Source organism: Bos mutus, chromosome 19 (assembly GCF_027580195.1).
Source record: "Bos mutus isolate GX-2022 chromosome 19, NWIPB_WYAK_1.1, whole genome shotgun sequence".
Lineage (NCBI taxonomy): Eukaryota > Metazoa > Chordata > Mammalia > Artiodactyla > Bovidae > Bos > Bos mutus.
The window spans coordinates 24,636,935-24,655,373 of NC_091635.1; the positions used below are offsets into that span (position 1 = coordinate 24,636,935).

Genomic DNA, 18,439 nt, shown 5'->3' on the forward strand with positions numbered 1-18,439 from the left:
GGGCTGGCCTCTCATCTTCTCACCTCGGCCTCCTTCGTGGTTCTTGGCTGCTCTGGGCCCCACTGTGGGCAGAAGCTGCAGCTCTTCCCTGCCTGCCCTTCCCGGAACTATCAGCTACTGGCCCCAGCTGTGTTCAGGCACAGCTCCGGTGCAGGGAATGGCAAGAGGCTTCAAGAGGGTTTTCCTTCTTTCTCTTTAGGGTTGGGGGGAGGTGGGGAGCAGTTTGGTCTCTCAGGGTGAAGTGACCCCCACTCAAGCAACCCTCTATTCAGCAGCACTAGACGCTGGGCTCCAGGGGCCACAATCCTATTTGCTTCTCTTCTTCATGGTGGGTATCATTGTCTGGGAGAGAAAACAAGGTTTGGGGGGCGGTTCACAAGCCCTCAGATCACCCAGACAAGGAGCTTTCTCTCAGCTGACTGAGAGGAAGCCTAAGCTGAAATTGAGCTCCAATTTGGAGCAGCAGTGCTTTCTAGAAAGCCTGGCTGAAGTGGGACTTACTGCTTGGTGTATCTGGATCCCCACTTGGAGGAGACGAGCTGGGGTGCAGACTCCAGGGCTTGAGTGCTGGTTCATTCTCTTTCCTCCAGAGTCACCTCTCCTGAGAAGATGACAAGACCTCCAAAACCTGTCACTTTGGAATTATTCCCACCCTCCAGCTTGTTTGTGAGCAAAAGCTAAGTTTTGGTCTCAGAAAAGAGGTCTGAGTCCCCTCTTCACCCAGCACCCTGGAGCCACCAGGGGTTAGGGGCAACTCACCAGACAGACTGCAGTCCACAAACCTGTCTGTGGGGACACCCCACCCTTGTAGGGCACAGGTCATGAGCCTAAATGTTCTTCTTCCTCAAACTTCTTCCCTAAACTAAGTGACTCTCTCAACTTCTCTCTTGTCACAAAGAGAGGCAGCGGCAAAGCCAGAGACAGAATGGCAACCAGAAGGGCGGGAGCCCAGCGTCTGCACAGCCTGGGTCTTAAGAAGAGCCCAGTGCACTGTGGCTTTGCCATAAATAAAAAAGTCCCTGGCCACAGACCTCATGTCCTTTGGGGCCCTAATTTATATATTATGGAAAGTCATATACTCAGCCCGCCATGCTTCATAACACCATTATTTATAGTAGGAGAGGAGTTTTTTCTTTCTTTTCTTTTCTTTCTTTTTTTCTTAAGAATATCTGTATTACAGGTAAAGCCAACAGCAGACGGCATAGGCATAGGTCTGGCAAATGGAGAACAGGTGCTTTTCCATAACTGTGATTCATTCGCCCGGTGCCCAGCTTTTTCGCTAGCGAGTCTGGGGAGCTCCCTCGACTTTCCCCAGTGTCCAAACGCTACTTAGAAGAATTTGCATCGAATTTCTGTTTTCCCACTTGGGTCCCATGGAAAGAGCAGATCTTCACGCTGTTTGGTTCCGGATCTGCTGGGCTGTCGCCCTCAGAGAGCTGGGGTGGAAAAGGAGGGGGCCGAGTGGGCGCCGGCATTGATCTTTAAAAAATCATTTTGAAATCGCCATAATGTGAAGAAATATGGCGCTTTGCCCTCGTATTTCACACGTAATGACACGAGATGGCTTCATTTGGAAAGAAAAGCGGGCGGGAGTGTGTCTGTGCGTGTGTGGAGGTGATCCTCAGCCTTCTGCATGGCAGAAGGGTGCATGGCCAAACAGATACAACCGCAAATTAGAATGGTCCCGCTTTTATTAAAACGACAGGACTGGGACAGCCTGTCTTACCAGGGCCCAGGGTCGGAGAATGCTAAGAAAATCGGCCCCAGCCTGCCTGAAGCCTGACCGGAGAGAAGCGGGTCTGTCCAGGGGCCGCCCCTCCCTGAGCGTCCACACCACCAGAAGCAACAGCAGCGAGGGCAGAAGCCGGAGGAGCGACGGTTGGAGATGGGCCAGGAAGCCAGCCGGTGGCCCCGGGGGAGTCCCGGCGCAGGGCCGCTGAGTAGATACCAATCAAGTGGGCTATTTGGTAGCTCCTTGCAGGAGTCTGCAGGAGGAAAAGCGGCGGGTGAGCGGGAGACTGACCCCGCAGGTTCCCAGTCTATGCTGGTGCCCAATACAGCGTGTTTGGAAATCCTTCGGAGCGGGCAATGCTGGGGAAGAGCGGTCAAGAGAGGCGAAAACTCCCGGACTCACCTCCTTCCCCACTGGGTGGAAGGGGAGATAACTCTGGACCCCTTCTCACAGCTCTGCTCTGCTGACGCCTTAGGGAACTTCCCTTAACCCTTTCTCCCGTTCGGCTCCCCCATGGGCAGTGTTAAGGGTCTGGTGTTCAGTGGAGGAAAGGAGAGATGGCTGTGCACCTCCCTTTCCTCTGATCAAGGCCAGAGAGGCCCAAGAAATTTAAAGGAGCTTTGACTAGTTGTACTAGACTCTTTCAGAGGATCAACTTTCCAGGGCCTGCCTGATGAATCCCTTTATCCTCATATGGGCTCTAATTTCAAGACAGCTAGATTTTAGGACAGTATCTTTGGACACTCAGGCACTTTTATTCCCTTCTCTCCTCCCTCAGCTACTGAGGGGTCAGGAGAAAGTCCCAGGCCTATAAACATCCCAAACTAGTTACAGAGTCCCCTCCTATAAAACCCCAACTCTCCCCCATCCCCTTTCCTTCATCTCCAGTGGCTTGCTGCCGCGCTATTGTTTAATAAACATATTGCGTCAAGGGATTGGGAAGAGGAAGCGAGGGCCGGCGGGGTGGAGTGGAGGTGTGTTTGGCCGGGACCACCTCCTCTTTCTTTAATTATGCCCCGGGCCTCTCGGGCCGCTCCCCTGGCTGCAGCTCTCTCCCTCCCTGTGTCCTGCGCTCCCTCTCGGACCCGCCTGGGGAGAGGGCTCCACAGCCAGCGTCCCTCCCGAGGCAGCCCGCTGCTTTCCCTCCGCCTCTCCTCAGCCCCCGCCGCCCCACGTCGAGAACTGCCCCCCTTCTTGCAAAAGCGGGGGTGGGGGGGGTGGGGGCGGGCGGCCGGCAGCTTGGGCTGAGGTTACGTGGCCGCCGGAGCCCTGACGTGATAGCACATTGCATCAGCATAAAACAATCCATCCTCGATATGGAATGCGGTGCGGACGTATGACAGCGAGAGCGCAGCCCCCTCGCCCGATTGATTTATGTCGGAGCTGACGCTTTATCAGGCAGTCGGAAAAACTTTGACCAATCATTTTGCAAGGAGCGCTGAGCCGGGCTGCTCCACTGTACTTTGTTGGCTGAGAAGTTGAGCAGGGGGTGGGGGTGGGAGGGTGGGGGGCTGGGGGTCGCGTCCGAAAGCCCTCACACCGGTCCGGGTGCCACCTCTCCCTGCTTGAGCGCCGCGCGCGAGCGTTTCCCTTCCCCCTGCGAGCGCCCGGATAATGTCTGAGAATGTCCATTTCTGGGACGCTTAGCAGCTATTATGTCGACTCGATCATAAGTCACGAGAGTGAGGACGCGCCTCCAGCCAAGTTTCCTTCCGGCCAGTACGCGAGCCCCCGGCAGCCGGGCCACGCGGAGCACCTGGAGTTCCCCTCGTGCAGCTTCCAGCCCAAAGCGCCGGTGTTCGGCGCATCCTGGGCGCCGCTGAGCCCGCACGCGTCCGGAAGCCTGCCGTCCGTCTACCACCCCTACATCCAGCCCCAGGGCGTCCCGCCGGCCGAGAGCAGGTACCTCCGCACCTGGCTGGAGCCGGCGCCGCGCGGCGAAGCTGCTCCGGGGCAGGGCCAGGCGGCTGTGAAGGCGGAGCCGCTGCTGGGCGCGCCTGGGGAGCTGCTCAAGCAGGGCACGCCCGAGTACAGTTTGGAAACTTCGGCGGGCAGGGAGGCCGTCCTGTCTAATCAAAGACCCGGCTACGGGGACAATAAAATTTGCGAAGGAAGCGAGGACAAAGAGAGGCCGGATCAAAGTAAGTTATAAAAAGTGAGGAAATACCCAGGCCGAAGGCCAGGCGAGGGGGAGGGGAGGGGAGAGGCAATAAACTGCGGACAATGTGAAGGGAAACCGCGGCGTTGGCCAGAGAGCAGGCGAGGGCGGAGGGAAGACGGAGGAAGGAAGGGAGGCAGCTGGGTGCCCCAGAAAGGGAGACTGAGGCCGCCGGAGGCGCGCCGCCCCACTCCGTCAAGTCCAGCGGGAACCCGGGGCTCAGGGATCAGCTCGCCTCTCTCTCGGCCTCTCTTCCCCCACGCCCCCGGAGGCCCGCCGAAAGCCCGGGAAGAGGCCGACAACCGCCGGCTGGGAGAGGAGCTGGCGGGGCCGGGGAGGCAGCCAGAGAAGCCGAGAGCCCGCGCGGGCCAGGGCGGGAGCGCGCCGGGAAGCCGGGCCCTGCACGGCTGGCAGGGCTCCCCGCGCCACGCGCACACCGTAAAAGCCGGCCAAGGGGAAGTGGGAGGGGGCTCATTAGGATTTTATTTGCGATGCAACAGCTTGGCGGAGGATTGTTCCTAGCAGATCTCGCTCAGTAGCCGCTCAGGGTCCGCAGCCGGCGCCGGGAGGGGCGGGGGAAGCCCAGGACCCAGAGACTGAGCCCCCTCCCGGGATGCGCCGGCCCCTCCCCAGGAGCCTTCCCTCCGGTCGCCCCCTCCCCTCCTTTGGCATTCTCGCCCGGGTTGCGGCTTCCTTTCCTGCGGTTCCCGCTGCTCTCCGCAGGGCTCCCTAGCCCCAGCCGGAGCTGTCCGCCTCGCGGGGAGTCGAGGAATCGCTTCCGAACTTCAGGGCCGACCCGCGGCGTGGAGAGAGATCCCGAAAGGACCCTGGGGAGAGGAAGGGTGGGGGGAAGAGAGGCTTGCGGAGAGGCGGAGAACTTTATCCTCGGAAGGTAGTTTCTCACCGTCTCCCACCCCTCCAAATGCACCCCCTCCAGGAACCCCAGTCTGACTAATTTCCAGGAGGTGCTGCTCCCTAAGGGGATCAGAAAGAGTCTCGGATTTTTCGTTTTTTAAGGCTGAGAAGGGCAAGTTGGTCGGAGCTCTTAGGCCCCAAACAATAACCTGCAGGCTGGTGGGGACAAGTCCTCACCCCTTACTCTTTTTCAAGAGTGAGGGTCAGATTTTTTAAGTCTCTGCTTGCCCTGCCGAATTTCCCACCAACAGAGTGACCCACGGGTCCTTTGGGGTTTATTGCCTGCTGGAGGGAAGAGAGCTGCCCTACTCCCTCAGGTCACCCCTTCCAACCTGCCAGGTGGGATCACAAGAGCTGACATTTGGGTAACACGGCTCTTCCCAAAGCCTCCCTGCTCACACCCAAGCAGGCCCCCCACCCCAGGCCCCCAAACTCTGCCTGGAAAGTCCATTATTGCAAGGCAGCAGTTTGGCTAGGATCAATTATTAACAGTTTTTTTTTTTTCCTCTTTCATATTTAATGTGACTGCGGGTCTCATCCCAGGCAATCACATTAAGGAAATAGCACTGCAAATTGGTAAGACAGGGTACTTAGTGTAGGGTGAACCAGATTATTATTACTTTTTAAAAAAAATTCAGTGTTTTTCATTTGAGATGAAGAAATCTAGCAGAGGGTGGCTGCTATTTTTAATTAACTCTGCTTTATTTGGCAACTTTTCTGAGTTCAGGGGTAAGGAGAAGAGAAACTTGCATATATTTTTGTTTCCTTTTTATCCCCCACTTCCCCTCAGTCACCCTTTTCTCTGTTCCCTCTCACCGGGTGGAGCCAGTTGGATTTAGGTGTGCTGTGATGGACTTCTGTTACCCCCACATGATCCATGGCTCCCCACCTTGGGACTGGAGCAATCTTGCGTCCCAATTTCCCTGAACTTGCTTTAACCAAACTGCGAGATGAGCAGGAGCGGAAACGGAGACTATTGCGACCATAAGTTATCTGTGAGCCCCCAGCGCTCTCTTGTCCACAGGCTGGAGGTGATAAATGGTTGTAATTGGGTTGCATGTGAATTGGAGTGTGCTGAATGTTTGCGTCTCTAAATGCAAACCATATTTGTGGTGTGTGGTGTTGGGGGGGGTGGGCAGCGAGATATCACATAGACACATATGCCTGCTGCCATGTGGCCAAGAGACCCACGCTTGTGATTAAGACAGGAGGGTGCACTGGACTGGAGGGCCAGGAGGCCCCTCAGTTTGGCTGGGCAGAAGCCACTCTCCTCTCCCCCAGCTCAGTCTTTCTCTTACCTCTCAGACTTAGAGCTAGTACTCTTCAGTCAGCCTAGTTAGTCTTGTAGAGCTGGTGGGGGAGGGGGCTTCAGCCAGGCTGGGCTCTGACCTGAATCCTAACCAGTTCTGACCCAAGCCGAGAAAGAGACTGAGAGAGGGCCTGGGACAGGGAAAGCCTGGGAAGTTGTGGGATGCCTGGCACAGGTTTGGCTCTATCCTGTCCCAAAATCTCTCACCTGGAAATGTCTATAGCAACTCCTGGCCCATCTCTGAGACCCTTTCTGGGAGCTGAAGGCCCAGGTGGCCCTTTCTCTAATGCAAAATGGGGAGTAGAGACCAAAGGGGCACCCTCTTGGAAGGAGAACACAGGGGCCCTTCACCCCCTTTCCTTTCTTTGATTCTATCGCTGCTTCTCTTTCAGCCAACCCCTCCGCCAACTGGCTGCACGCTCGCTCTTCCCGGAAAAAGCGCTGTCCCTACACCAAATACCAGACGCTGGAGCTAGAGAAGGAGTTTCTGTTCAATATGTACCTCACCAGGGACCGTAGGCACGAAGTGGCCAGACTCCTCAATCTGAGTGAGAGACAAGTCAAAATCTGGTTTCAGAACCGGCGGATGAAAATGAAGAAAATGAATAAGGAACAGGGCAAAGAGTAAAGATTCCTCTAGCCCACCCCACCCCTTCTCCATCTCACACTTATTTATAAGTGATGGCTGCAGAGCCAGTGCTGTCTGGGATGTATTCAAGTGAATGGGGAAGGGGATCTTTCTCTTCAAAGTCCTTTTCTGTATCTAGAGGCTCTCTCCTTTCCTTTGCCCTCACCTGTCCTTCTCTTCTCCCTGGGTCTCAGGAGGAGTTTTTATTGATTTAGAAGGTAGATGTAGTTGATTCCTAAGAAGGTGATGGGCCACAAGGAAAGACAACCCCTAGTAGAGTCCCTAGTAACCCTCCTAATTTTTCTGGGCAACCCCAGTTCCTCACTTCCAACCTGCCTGTTCCTTCCCACACACCTATCCCAAAGTCACCCGGGGACACTCCAACTGCACACAGCCCAACAGATGCCCGCCTGGATAAAGCCTGGAGCCCACAGTAACAATGGGAAAAGCCCACAGTCAACACTCAAGTGACACCCCAAGTGCCATTACACCCCACGTCTGGCAGAATAGCCCCTAGACCATCAGAAAAGTCCAGGGTCTACCCCCAATGCAATACACACGAAGAAGATGTCTCAAGACACATTCCTGAATGAGGCGCTGCAGTTCAAGGGGCCCAGCATCACACCACCACCCCCATGGACTCCTTAACTGTCCCCAGGCATGGACTCAAGGCCAAATGGGATAAACTCAGTTCCCCAGCTGGTGGGCTAGAAAGGGCAAGGAAAGGCAGTGGTGGTCTTATGAGAGTCTCTTAGGTTTTATGAAAGTAGTCCACATACACACGTTTTGCTGCAGGAAATGTTTAATTCTGCATGTTGTTTTCCTATCCTTCCAACAAAAGGAGGTCAGATCGTGGGTCATAAGCCTTGACAGTGTCATCCTCCCGTTCATCTGTGCCCTGCTTGACAGAGACTGTGGCTTCTCTTGCTTGACACCGGCCCTGCTGCATTCTTCTGCATCCTCCCCAGCTCTGAAATCAACTCTGTTCGGCCAGTCCACCTTGCACCAGCGAGTCAAGTCACCCCTGTAGAACCCCCCTCTCCACCCTCCATCCTCTGCTAGCTCTACTCCTTAGGCCGGAAAGCAGGTCAGGAGAACCCGATGGAGAATTTATTGTACATCGATTCCTGGGCTCCTCTCCAGAGCAAGTCGTGGAGGACAGGGAGGAGCAAAAACTCTGGGCTTGCGGAGCTTGACTTATTCCTCCAGTCCTGCCCAGTCCGACCCCTGCGGAGGAGCCTCCGGCTTGGCAGCTGCCGCTTCAGCGCAGAAGCGCTGAGACCCGCCTGGATGGCGACCTGCGCGCGCAGGCTTCTGGGGAGCAGTCCCGCTTGCTAAGGAAAGAGGCCGAAATCGCACCTAAGCGTTAGACTAGGGCTTACTCTCTGCTTCCTTTCCTTCCCCTGCTTCCCCCCCTTTCCAACCCCCCTCAATTCATAGACTCTGGCTCCTGCTAATCCCGACCCTGCAAGGGGACATTCCAGTAGAACTTTTTTTGCTTCGTCGGTGGCAGTCGTGAAATTGTGCTGTGTTTTGTGATTTCTTTGGGGGTGATCGTCTCGCCTGTTTTCAGTTGTCGCTTACAAGGGAGGGTTGTGGGTGGGAGAGGGGAGGGTGAAGGGCTTAGAGCTCTGATTGTTTTGGAAGAAAAAGAAACAAGAAAAAGAACAAAAAATATATATCACTCTAGACAATAAGCCTCTCGTGTGTCATTCTGTGTTGGCTCTCCTCACCTGACCAGAGTAGAGGTGCTAGTTCCAAGAGGGTGGCTTGGAAAAAAAGAGAAAAGTCCTGTGCCCAAGAGATTTCTCCTTAGACTTTGTAGGGTGGGCTTCCTGCAGGAGCTGAGAGCTGGTCTGGACCCAGGACCTCTGCTTAAACTGAGAAGAACCTTCCAACAGGAGGGCTGGGAGACTGGAGGGGAAGAAAAGGAAAGAAAGATTAGAGATGGGGTCTGGGTCTGCAGGCAGCAATGAGACCTTCCTCTTGTTATGCTGGAGACTTCCCCACCACCTCCAGAGCCAGAGGAAAGGCAAGGTTGCCCTGCCATGCTTGGAAGCAGGTCCTCTCTCAGCTGGCTGAGAAAGGCACCTTGGTTTGGCCACTTTAAAATGTCACACAAGTGAAGAGAGCAGTAACTTCTTTCTGCTATTCCCTGCAGCAGAGGGACAGGATGCAAATAGAGGTCTCTACAAGGCCAGGCTGTCCTTTCTTCCACCCCTCAAAAAGAGTGAACCCTAGGTTTTCAATCCCCACCTGGAGTCTGAGGCTCCAGTCTGAGCCTCGGGGTCGCAGCCTTGGTGTAACGCGGGTGGAGTTTGGTGGGAGTGGGGCCTGGGGAGGCAGCTCTTTCAGGCTGGGAGAGAAGGTTGTGTGTCGAACAGAAATAGTTGAGGCGGGGCGGGGGGTGGGAATCCCTTCCCCAATAGGACCCCAAAACTAAATTCGGTTTCAAAAGGCACCTTTTTGTCCCTCTCAGACTGCGGGTCCACCACCAAAGCCTCAGATGAGGAGCGCTGTTGTCGGCCGCCAGGCGGTTCTCATCCAGGCGCTGGGATTCCGCTTCTGCCGGGCTGGCTCTTGGGCACCGGTCTCCTGCTGGAGCCTCCCACCGGGCCCACCCAACGGCGCTGCAGTCCGCGGAGAGCCTGAGGTTGGGATAGAGGTGGGGACAAAGCCTGGCCCTTGTGAAATCGGCCTGGAAGCGAAAAGGCCAGGCCTACCCCTCTCCAGCGAACGCAAAATCGGAGAGACAGCCGGAGGCAGGAGAACGCGAAGCTCCTGGTACGCCGGGGCCCCAACCCGCGTCCTCCTCCGAGGGTTCCAGTCGGTATATCAAGTGAATCTGCCTTTAGAGCTTGCGTAGACTAGGCTCCCTCCCCATCCTGGGCTCCCAGGAGCCAGCCTGAGCTGAGAAGGAGCTGAGAAGGCCAGATTCCGCCAAAAGGAAAACGCAAAAAGAGAGGCAGGAACTGAACGGAGTGCTGCCGGGTAGGGGAGCGAGGGCGCCCCGGGAAGCCTCAGGCGGCGGCGTCTGGGTCCCCAGCCCCGGGTGGCTTCTTTAAAGACAAACAAAGACGAAGATGCAGAGGCTCGGAAGCCGGAGATGGGGAAATCTGCTGTAATAAAAGAGAGAGATTCAGAGAGGGGGACCGGGAGAGTGCGAGCCAGAGAGAAGCCGGGAGAGGAATTCAATGCCGTGTGCGCAGCAATAAAAGAATATGACCGCTATAAAAGTTTATAGCGTATAAATTTCTGAAGGTTAAGAAACTAAACAGCAGCAAAGCAAACAGTGAGGGGAAACTTTCCGGAGCTGAGAGAGCCACAGCTGGGCCTGGGCTCCCGGCCTGGCGGGCGAATGGGTGGGCTTGGCTCGGCCGCCCCCACCTACACCCGCCCGGAGCGCGGGGCGCGGGGTTTCCGGGGGGCCCCAGGGGGCAAAGAGGGGCGAGGAGGGAGGGGCGAGGGAAGAACACTTTGTTGTCACAAACGCTTCACAGAACGCAATTGAGACTCTAGTCTTTGTTCCTCGTAAGCGCCCCCCCCCCCAATCGGGCGTCATAAAGAGAAGCCCCCTGCACACGCGCGCGGGCACACACACACACACACACACGAAGGTCCGGCGGGGCCAGACGTCTGGGCGCGAGCAGCCTCTTGATCCTTTTAGTTCTGTCCCACCCTCTCGGGCCTCCTCTCCCCCCACAGAAAGCCCAATTGTTTTCCCTCAGAATTTGAAACAATCGTGTTGGGTTTGAAAAGTGTTCGGCTCCCCCTTTTAGGGGCCATACAAGGCGCACTGCTCGGCCGTCACCGCCCGAAATTAAGGGCTTGAGGTGGGGGGTGAGAGAAAAGCTGACTTATTTTTCCCTTCCCACCCTCTCTTTTTGTTCCTCTCTCTCTTTTTTAAATCTCTAACTTAACTGCACAATTTCATGAACCATTTCCTGATTTCCGACGCCTTCCCCTTCGCACGCTCTCATTTTCCTCTCCTTTTAGGCTAATATTGAAAGTTTCTCGGGGTTGTTGGCACGGTGGCAGGTTCTCTGAGAGGCAGGAGGGAGCGGTGGCGGCGGCGCCTTTCCTCAACACGGCCGCTAGATGGCATCCTTGCTCCACGTGAAAAATCCCCGGTGCGGCGGCTTCGGGCGCTGCGGCTGCACCTCGCACCTCGGTCGGCCCTGAAATCTATGAATTGAGCGCTACCAAAAGTCATGAAGTATTTGCCCAGAATAAAAATAGGGTTCATTATGGCCGTTTCCCCCATTTTATAGATTTAAGATATAGTGATGTTGATTGACCTCCTCTCCTCAAATGATCATTTTATTTCCCCCAGAAGGAGGGCTCAGGGCTTCTCACCCAGTTTCTATGTTCCGTGGGACAACAAATGCATGAAAATGGGGAATAATGGTAACTATAGAACCAGTGAATCCAAATAAAAGAGGAGGATTGGTTCAGAAAAATGAGATTTTCCGGGATAGGGGGGAGAAGAATGCCTGCGGATACGGGTGAGCAGGTCAGGTGAGAGGGCGAGCGGGCAGAAGCGGGTCGGATGGAGAGAAAGCCGCCCCAGGCTGCTGCAAGATCGGCGGGAGAGGGAACCTGGTGAGCCAGGCCGGGTGGGGGATAGGGGCACTATAGGGGGAACGGATCCGTGGCTTTGGCGGGGATTCGGAGGTGCCCAGAGCCGGCGTTGCGGCTCGGCAAGGACCGAGGCTCCAGAGCCTTTGTATGTGGCCGGGGCTGGGCGGGGCGGCGCCGGGCAATCCAGGCTGGGGCAGGGGCTCCCCAGGACGGCGAGGTGCGAAAGGCTCGGGTATTTCCTGAGTAGTTCTGGGCCAAGTTGGGCCGCCAGAAAAGAGTGCGTTTTCTGCGTGGCTGTGGGGACAGGCGCAGTGCAGGAAGCACGGGCTCGGTTCTCCCGCGTCCCGTGGTTTCCAGGTGAGAGCTCCGGCTCCGTGCGCCCTGGCCCCGGCCTCAGGCAGACCTGGAGAGCACCAGTCCTTTCTCAAGTTAGCAGCTGGAGGCCTGGATTCCAGGCGTTTTTCGTTCGGTGACCCGCGCGCTGTCAGCCCCTGCCCATAGCCCCTTAGATTCCAAATCTCCCATTTCCTCCCCACCCGGCCCGGCCCGATCCTTGCTCCCCATTTCGGACAAACCTGCGCGAGAAATAGATGCCCCCCTTCTCCTTAAAATTAGCCACTCTGCAGCCTCGCCTCTCCTCCCCCTGGACCCGGTGCGAAGCGGAAAGCGGAGTTTCTCAACTTGAGTTTCTCTAATAAATCTGCGCTCCGTTGGGTGTTTATAAATTATCTCCTCGCTCTTTCTTGTTTTTTCTTATAATAGAAACATTTTCCTTCCATCAGGAATTTCTGGCACGGTGTAGGGATGATTTAGAACAAGCCATTGAATTTCTACCTCACCGGTGAGTCCTCAAATCATGACCATAAAATCCCCTGCACTTGATAAAAATGTTTGCTTCGGCAACAACTTAACTCTGCCTCCCGCTGCCTCACCACCTATCAGCCAGGCGGTAAACATTCAAGACCCTGGTTTGCTCCTCTCCTTTTCTCCTTTCTCCCTTTCCCTATCAGCCCCTCTCCAGTCTTCAGATTCACTTTTGAAGGATCAAGTGGCCCCAGTGGTACCTTCCCCTTAGAAGAGGTAATAGGTTTCATTTTTACAAAGGGGAAGATGAGTGGAACCCCCCAAAACACCCCTCCAAAAGCAAGCCACTCTCTCATGAATAAACAATAGACTGAATGTATTTATAAAGCCTCCACCTTTGTTGCTAGAAAATGTCTTTCTGTCTCCCTTCCTTCCTTCTTTCCTTTCCTTGGTCAAGGAGCCTCTTCAGGAAGCCATTGGTTCAGATTCTCAGTTTGGGGCCTTCTAAAGCTTGGCCACCACTGTCACTAGGCCCAGTAGGCCAGCAAAGGCAACTGGCAAGACAGGGTGGCACCCAGTCAGCTGGGTTCTGCACTCTGTGTTTCAGGCCCTAGGTCCTTAGGTCTGGAGGGAGAGCCAGGTTTAACTAGAGGCGCCCAAGGGGAAAGGAGAGAACATGGGGGACTCTGGCCTTGCTGTATCCAAATCCCTCCACCCCAAGGTCAGGTGAGGCAGTGACAGTGGCTGAAAGGACAGTGAAGGCTAAAAGGTGCCCCTCCCCACACACCCTCTGCAGTCACTGCCCAGGGCAGAGGAAGGAAAGCACAAGACTGCGGGCACCAAGGCCAGACACCGGGAGGGCAGCCTCAGTTGCTCTCCCCTCCCTCTGATGTGCTGCTGGCCCGGTGGTGCCCTCTCACCTAGTGGTGATGTGGAAGGCGTAGTGAACTGGCCTGAGAAGGTTGGGAGCCAGTTGGGCTTGGTTACTGGGTCCCAAGGCCTGGGTGCAGGACTAGGGCAGCCCAGCTGGTGTTATCCTGTGGGTGGCATCAGGCCCCTCTCCCATCATACAGAGTTGGTCTCCTAAAGGCTTGCTTACTGGGCCCCAGTGCCTTCTAGAGACCCCCTCCTCATTCTAGCACCCCCTTCCCAAGCCACCCAAGGCTGTGTTAAACTACAGAATGAGTTGCAGGGTGAGCTTTGTTCAGGATTTCTCCACTGCCCATTAACCAGAAAGTTTCAGCTCTTCCTCCGGATGCCTCCTCAAGCCCTCCTGAATCCCTTCTCCAAAGAAAAACCTTGTTTGTTTAACGAAGGAAAGTTGGTGAGTGGCCCGGGTGGGGCAGAGAGGGCTACTTTGGGGGCTCCAGAGAGGGAGTGGGGGCAGGTGCTCCCACAGCTGAAGGAGGCGGAAAATCTCAGAAAAGTCACCGTTTGCGCCGAAAAAAAAACCTCATAATCATTCTCATTTCGGCTTTGTCACCCCCACCGTGCTGCAGTCGGGCGGCGGGGGCGATCGAAGCTGCAGTTTTATAGCTGTAGAGGAAAGAACTCGTAAAATGCTAACAGCTTTTATGCGCTGCGGCATAAACAACAACAGACTCGGCTTTATTGCGTTTTATAGTTTGTTAAAGAGTTTACAGCCGTTTTTTTGGGGGCCGGTTACCCAGCCAATTCCCTCCACACGATAGTTAAACCTTTATCAATAATAAGGAAATTGATCATTAAAGCTTTAAATATGACTACCTCGTTTGTTTGAAAATATGTTTAGGAGAGGAAGCTGTATGATTTGATAACTTGTATTAAAATACCAATTACATTTATAGGACCTTTTAAAACTCGGCGCAATTAAACCGTGTTCTTTTACATTTTTCCGAAGCGACCCTGACATTTAAAAAGACTCCAACTGCCTCGTTAAAATCGCGAAATTAACAGCGTGCCTACGCCTGGCGCGTTGTGTATGTGTGTGCGTGTTTTTTTCCGTGACTCCCCCACATCAGTCTTTGGGGGTGGTCTGCGAAGGTATTTGATTTGTTGTGAGGCAAGAGATATCTCATTAATGTAGGTAGTTAAACAGATTTAATCCGTATTCATTCTCTCTCTCCCCCCCCTCTCCTTCCCCCCTCTCTCCCCCTCTCCCCCTCTCTCTCCCTGGGTGTTTTTTTTTTTTCTTCCCCTCCTTTTTTTTTCCGCTGTCTCCTCACTCTCTGGCGCTCTCTGCTCTCGCTCTCTCTCTCGCTCGCTCTCCCTCGCTCTCACCCTCGCTCTGCGTTCTGTCCGGGAGGAGTACGGAGAAGCCAATAGGATGCGGGGTCTCTAATGGATGCAAATGATCATGAAAAGACAGTGCAAAATATGAAACAACTCATTTGCAGGGAAGTAAATCACCGAAAACTGTTTATGAACTGGCATCCCTTCTTCGAAATGTAAAGCGAGGACCTCTTTAAGTGGCGGTATATTTTTGTGTGGGGGGTGGGGGGTGGGGGGAGGGCGAGCGAGCCGCGGCTGCCATGCAAGCTTAGACTTTTGGAGGCTTCGCTGTCCTTTTCTATTCCTGGAAATCACAAAAAGTGTGGTGGCTTCGAGATCTTCTTCGCCTTTTCTTTCTTTTCTTTCCCCCACCTCCTCCCTTCCCGTCTCCTTTCCTGGCGAGGGTGACTAGGAGCCGGCGAATCCGCGTTTTTTTCTCTCTCTCTCCCTCCCTTTCCCCCTCCCCACCCCCTCCCCAACAGCCCCCAACTACAGCCGCCGCCGCCGCCGCCGCCTCAAAATTCAATAAAATGAGCTCTTATTTCGTCAACTCACTGTTCTCCAAATACAAAACCGGGGAGTCCCTGCGCCCCAATTATTATGACTGCGGCTTCGCCCAGGACCTGGGCGGCCGACCCACCGTGGTGTACGGTCCCAGCAGCGGCGGTAGCTTCCAGCACCCGTCGCAAATCCAGGAGTTCTACCACGGGCCGTCTTCGCTGTCCACGGCTCCCTACCAGCAGAACCCGTGCGCTGTGGCGTGCCACGGGGACCCGGGCAACTTCTACGGCTACGACCCGCTGCAGCGGCAGAGCCTGTTCGGTGCGCAGGATCCAGACCTGGTGCAGTACGCCGACTGCAAGCTCGCCGCCGCCAGCGGCCTGGGAGAGGAGGCCGAGGGGTCCGAGCAGAGCCCGTCGCCCACACAGCTCTTCCCCTGGATGCGCCCGCAAGGTGAGCTCGCGTCGGGGGCCGGCGGGGGGCGGGGGAGGAAGGGAGACCCGGGGCCCAGGACGGGCAGGGGGCCGGGCAGGCCGGGCAGCGGTGTCCCCAGCTCCTGGAAGACGTGCTCGCTCCGTTTCAGATAGCCTCCCCCTTCTTTCCTTCCTTCCTCCCTTTCCTTCCTTTTCTTCTTTTTGTTTCCCTCGAAGGAGGTCGCTAAGCGACATTTCCTGAATCCATAAACCCCTCACCCTGCCTGACTTTTCTTCTTCCCCTCCTTTTTCCCCTTTTACTGTTTTATGGGGGGTAGTGGAGAAAGGGTGGCGGGAGTGGGGGCGCTCAACTTTTGCACTTCTCAATTGCTTTATAGTTTAATTACCCTGAAGAAACTTTTCTTCTGGGGCAGAGGCTCTGGGGGCTTTTCAAGGTGGGTCCATTCGTCCCCATCCCGGCTTTTTTTATTCTTATTTTTCCCCCTCCTTCACATCCTTCCTTCTAAAGTTTATGGCACTTTTAATAGATTCAACCACCCCCGCCCAACTCTCTGGAGCTGCTTACCAGGGGAGGGGGGACCCCTTTCTGGCTCCCTTAGATTCAGTGGTGTCTGATCCCCCTCATCACCCCCCCTCCACTGACCGCGGCCTCCCAGCGCCCCCGCCCCTGCGCGGGGTAGAAGGTCCCCTGCCCTTAATATACTGGTCTCCTAGGCTGGTTCACGAATCTTCCAACCTTCTCCGTCTCTGCCCCCTCCCCCACCCTCCCCTCCCCTCTGTCTCGCCCTTTCCCCTATTCCCAGCAGCCGCCGGACGCAGGCGAGGCCGACAGACCTACAGCCGCTACCAGACCCTGGAGCTGGAGAAGGAGTTCCTATTTAATCCCTATCTGACTCGCAAGCGGCGGATCGAGGTATCGCATGCACTGGGACTGACAGAGAGACAGGTCAAAATTTGGTTCCAGAACCGGAGGATGAAGTGGAAAAAAGAGAACAACAAAGACAAGTTCCCCAGCAGCAAATGCGAGCAGGAGGAGCTGGAGAAACAGAAGCTGGAGCGGGCCCCGGAGGCGGCGGACGAGGGAGACGCGCAGAAGGGCGACAAGAAGTAGGCTCCAGCTGGGACTGCCAGGGCCGCGGCCGCCCTGCGGCCGCCGGTCCCCCGACCGCGCCACCGTCGCCCGCCCCCGCCCGAGAGAGCTCTGGCCCCGCGAGCGGGGCCCGGAGCCTGGCCTCCCACCGCAGCGTCCCCGCCGCGCCAGTCCCCGCTAGTGGTAGTATCTCGTAATAGCTTCTGTGTGTGAGCTACCGTGGATCTCCTTCCCTTCTCTTGGGGGCCAGGGGGAAAGAAAAGAATTTTAAGCATGGACTCCCTCGCCCTGCGAGGGTAAGCGGCTGCGGCCTGGCTGAGCACCCCCCCACGCCCCCGCCCCGTGTAAAAAGCCTCCTTGTGCAATGGTCTTTTTTTCCTTTGAACGTGCTTCTTTGTAATGACCGAGGTACCGATTTCTGCTAAGTTCTCCCAACAACATGAAACTGCCTATTCACGCCGTAATTCTTTCTGTCTCCCTCCCTCTCTTTTCTCTCTCTTTCTCTCTCTCTCTCTCTCTTGTCCTCATTTCCCCTCCCATCCCCCCTCCCCGCTGTCCTTCCTAGCTCGCTGGCTTTCTCTCTGGCTTCTCTCTTTTCCTCCACCCCCCCACCCCCCCGCGCCCGCCGCTTTGGTTTGACAATTTCGTCTTAAGTGTTTCTCAAAAGAGGTTACTTTAGTTAGCATGCGCGCTGTGGGCAATTGTTAAAAGTGTTCTTAGGTTTACTGTGAAGAGAATGTATCCTGTATCCGTGAATTGCTTTATTGGGGGGAGGGAGGGCTAATTATATATTTTGTTGTTCCTCTATACTTTGTTCTGTTGTCTGCGCCTGAAAAGGGCGGAAGAGTTACAATAAAGTTTACAAGCGAGAACCCGAGACTGGCCCGACCCGCTCTCCTCATTTGCTCCCAGCGCCTTGCAGATTTGCTGGGGGAGCCGGTCTACCGGCTCTAGCGCCCGCCAGGCCCGGCCGCGCAGAGGAGGGGGCGGAGGCTGGAGGCAGGTGGTGCAGTCCCTTGGCCCAGGGGCGCAGGGGGTGAGGGAGGCGGCTGCGCGCGATTGGAGGAGAGAGAAACGAGGGAGGGGAGCCGAGAGAAACCCCCTCCCTTCGCGTTCCGAGGCTGCGGGCCCCGGAGACCCTCGCGCCCAGGCCACGCTGGAGAGATGCGCGTGGGCTGTTGACTTTGTCCCACCCCACCCCCCGCACCTCCCCCTTTGTTTTTGCGTGTTCTCTCTTGTGTGTGTGTGTGTGTGTGTGTGTGTGTGTGTGTGCGCGCGCGCGCGCAGGGGTAGAGGTTCAGTACCGAGCTGCTAAACTGACTTATATTTTTATTTTTCTCGTACTCTGGTGGGGGGAGGAGAAGGGAGATGCTCTTCCCTGCCTCTCCCTTTCTGGGACTTGGCTACCTTCGCCCAGCGCCGAGGTGGTGGTTCACTGCCTGCCTTCCTTTTCTCGCTCTGCTTCTCCAGCAGCCACGCTCGACTGAGGCATCCGCCTCCCAGAATCAGAGCAGCATACCGGGGCACCCTCCTCCCTTCCTTTCTCTTCCCACCCACCCCACCGTCTTCCTTTTTTTATTTTCAAACCTTTTTTTTTTTTTTTTTTTTTAAGCCATCAGAAACTACAGCATCCAACGCCCCAGGGGCTGGATCCCGCACCGCTGGGAGCACCCACGAAACCTCGCTGCATCCCTGCCCGTTCTGTCTGGGCCGCACACAGAGAAAGCGTGAGGCCAGGCTCACCTCGCGCCTCACCTCAGGAGAAACGGACCAAGTCCGGACCAAGTTTCCCCAAAGGGCCAGGCAGGCTGAATCGCTCCAGATTAATAAAGACCTGGCCTGCCCGCCCCCACCCACCGGTTGTGTGCAATCTCTGCGTTTGTTTCTGGCTGGGTAACGGGCTGGGGAGGATGGGGCGGGGGTGGGTGACAACTCGGATCCCTCTCAGGTTATTTGTTTTCCCTTCCACTCAATCCCTTCCTCCTCCAAATCTCGCCTGCAAGCTGCCTCCAGCCCACGGGGGTCGACAGCGGCCCT

The 18,439-nt window shown here is 55.8% G+C and overlaps 2 protein-coding genes across 6 annotated transcripts; both read left to right on the forward strand.

Annotated features, from left to right (window-relative positions):
• The first annotated feature begins 3,344 nt into the window (after positions 1-3,344).
• HOXB9 (homeobox B9) lies at positions 3,345-8,635 on the forward strand. The gene is made up of 2 exons (XM_005890360.2): positions 3,345-3,873; positions 6,507-8,635. The coding sequence occupies exons 1-2, from the start codon at positions 3,357-3,359 to the stop codon at positions 6,740-6,742; spliced, it is 753 nt and encodes a 250-aa protein (XP_005890422.1). The 5' UTR covers positions 3,345-3,356; the 3' UTR covers positions 6,743-8,635.
• HOXB8 (homeobox B8) lies at positions 3,743-18,168 on the forward strand. 5 transcript variants are annotated; one of them, XR_011467982.1, is made up of 6 exons: positions 3,748-3,873; positions 12,106-12,164; positions 14,412-14,580; positions 14,860-15,331; positions 16,116-16,585; positions 18,015-18,168. XR_011467982.1 is itself a non-coding variant. In XM_070389727.1 (5 exons), exons 4-5 carry the CDS (start codon positions 14,908-14,910, stop codon positions 16,421-16,423), a joined length of 732 nt encoding a protein of 243 aa, XP_070245828.1. In that variant the 5' UTR covers positions 3,748-3,873; positions 12,106-12,164; positions 14,412-14,580; positions 14,860-14,907; the 3' UTR covers positions 16,424-17,279. The 5 variants fall into 5 exon arrangements, 4 of the variants coding, with proteins under 4 accessions (XP_070245830.1, XP_070245828.1, XP_070245831.1 ...); XM_070389727.1 differs by lacking the exon at positions 18,015-18,168 and having other exon boundaries at positions 16,116-17,279; XM_070389730.1 differs by lacking the exon at positions 18,015-18,168 and having other exon boundaries at positions 16,119-17,279.
• The last annotated feature ends 271 nt before the right edge of the window (positions 18,169-18,439 follow it).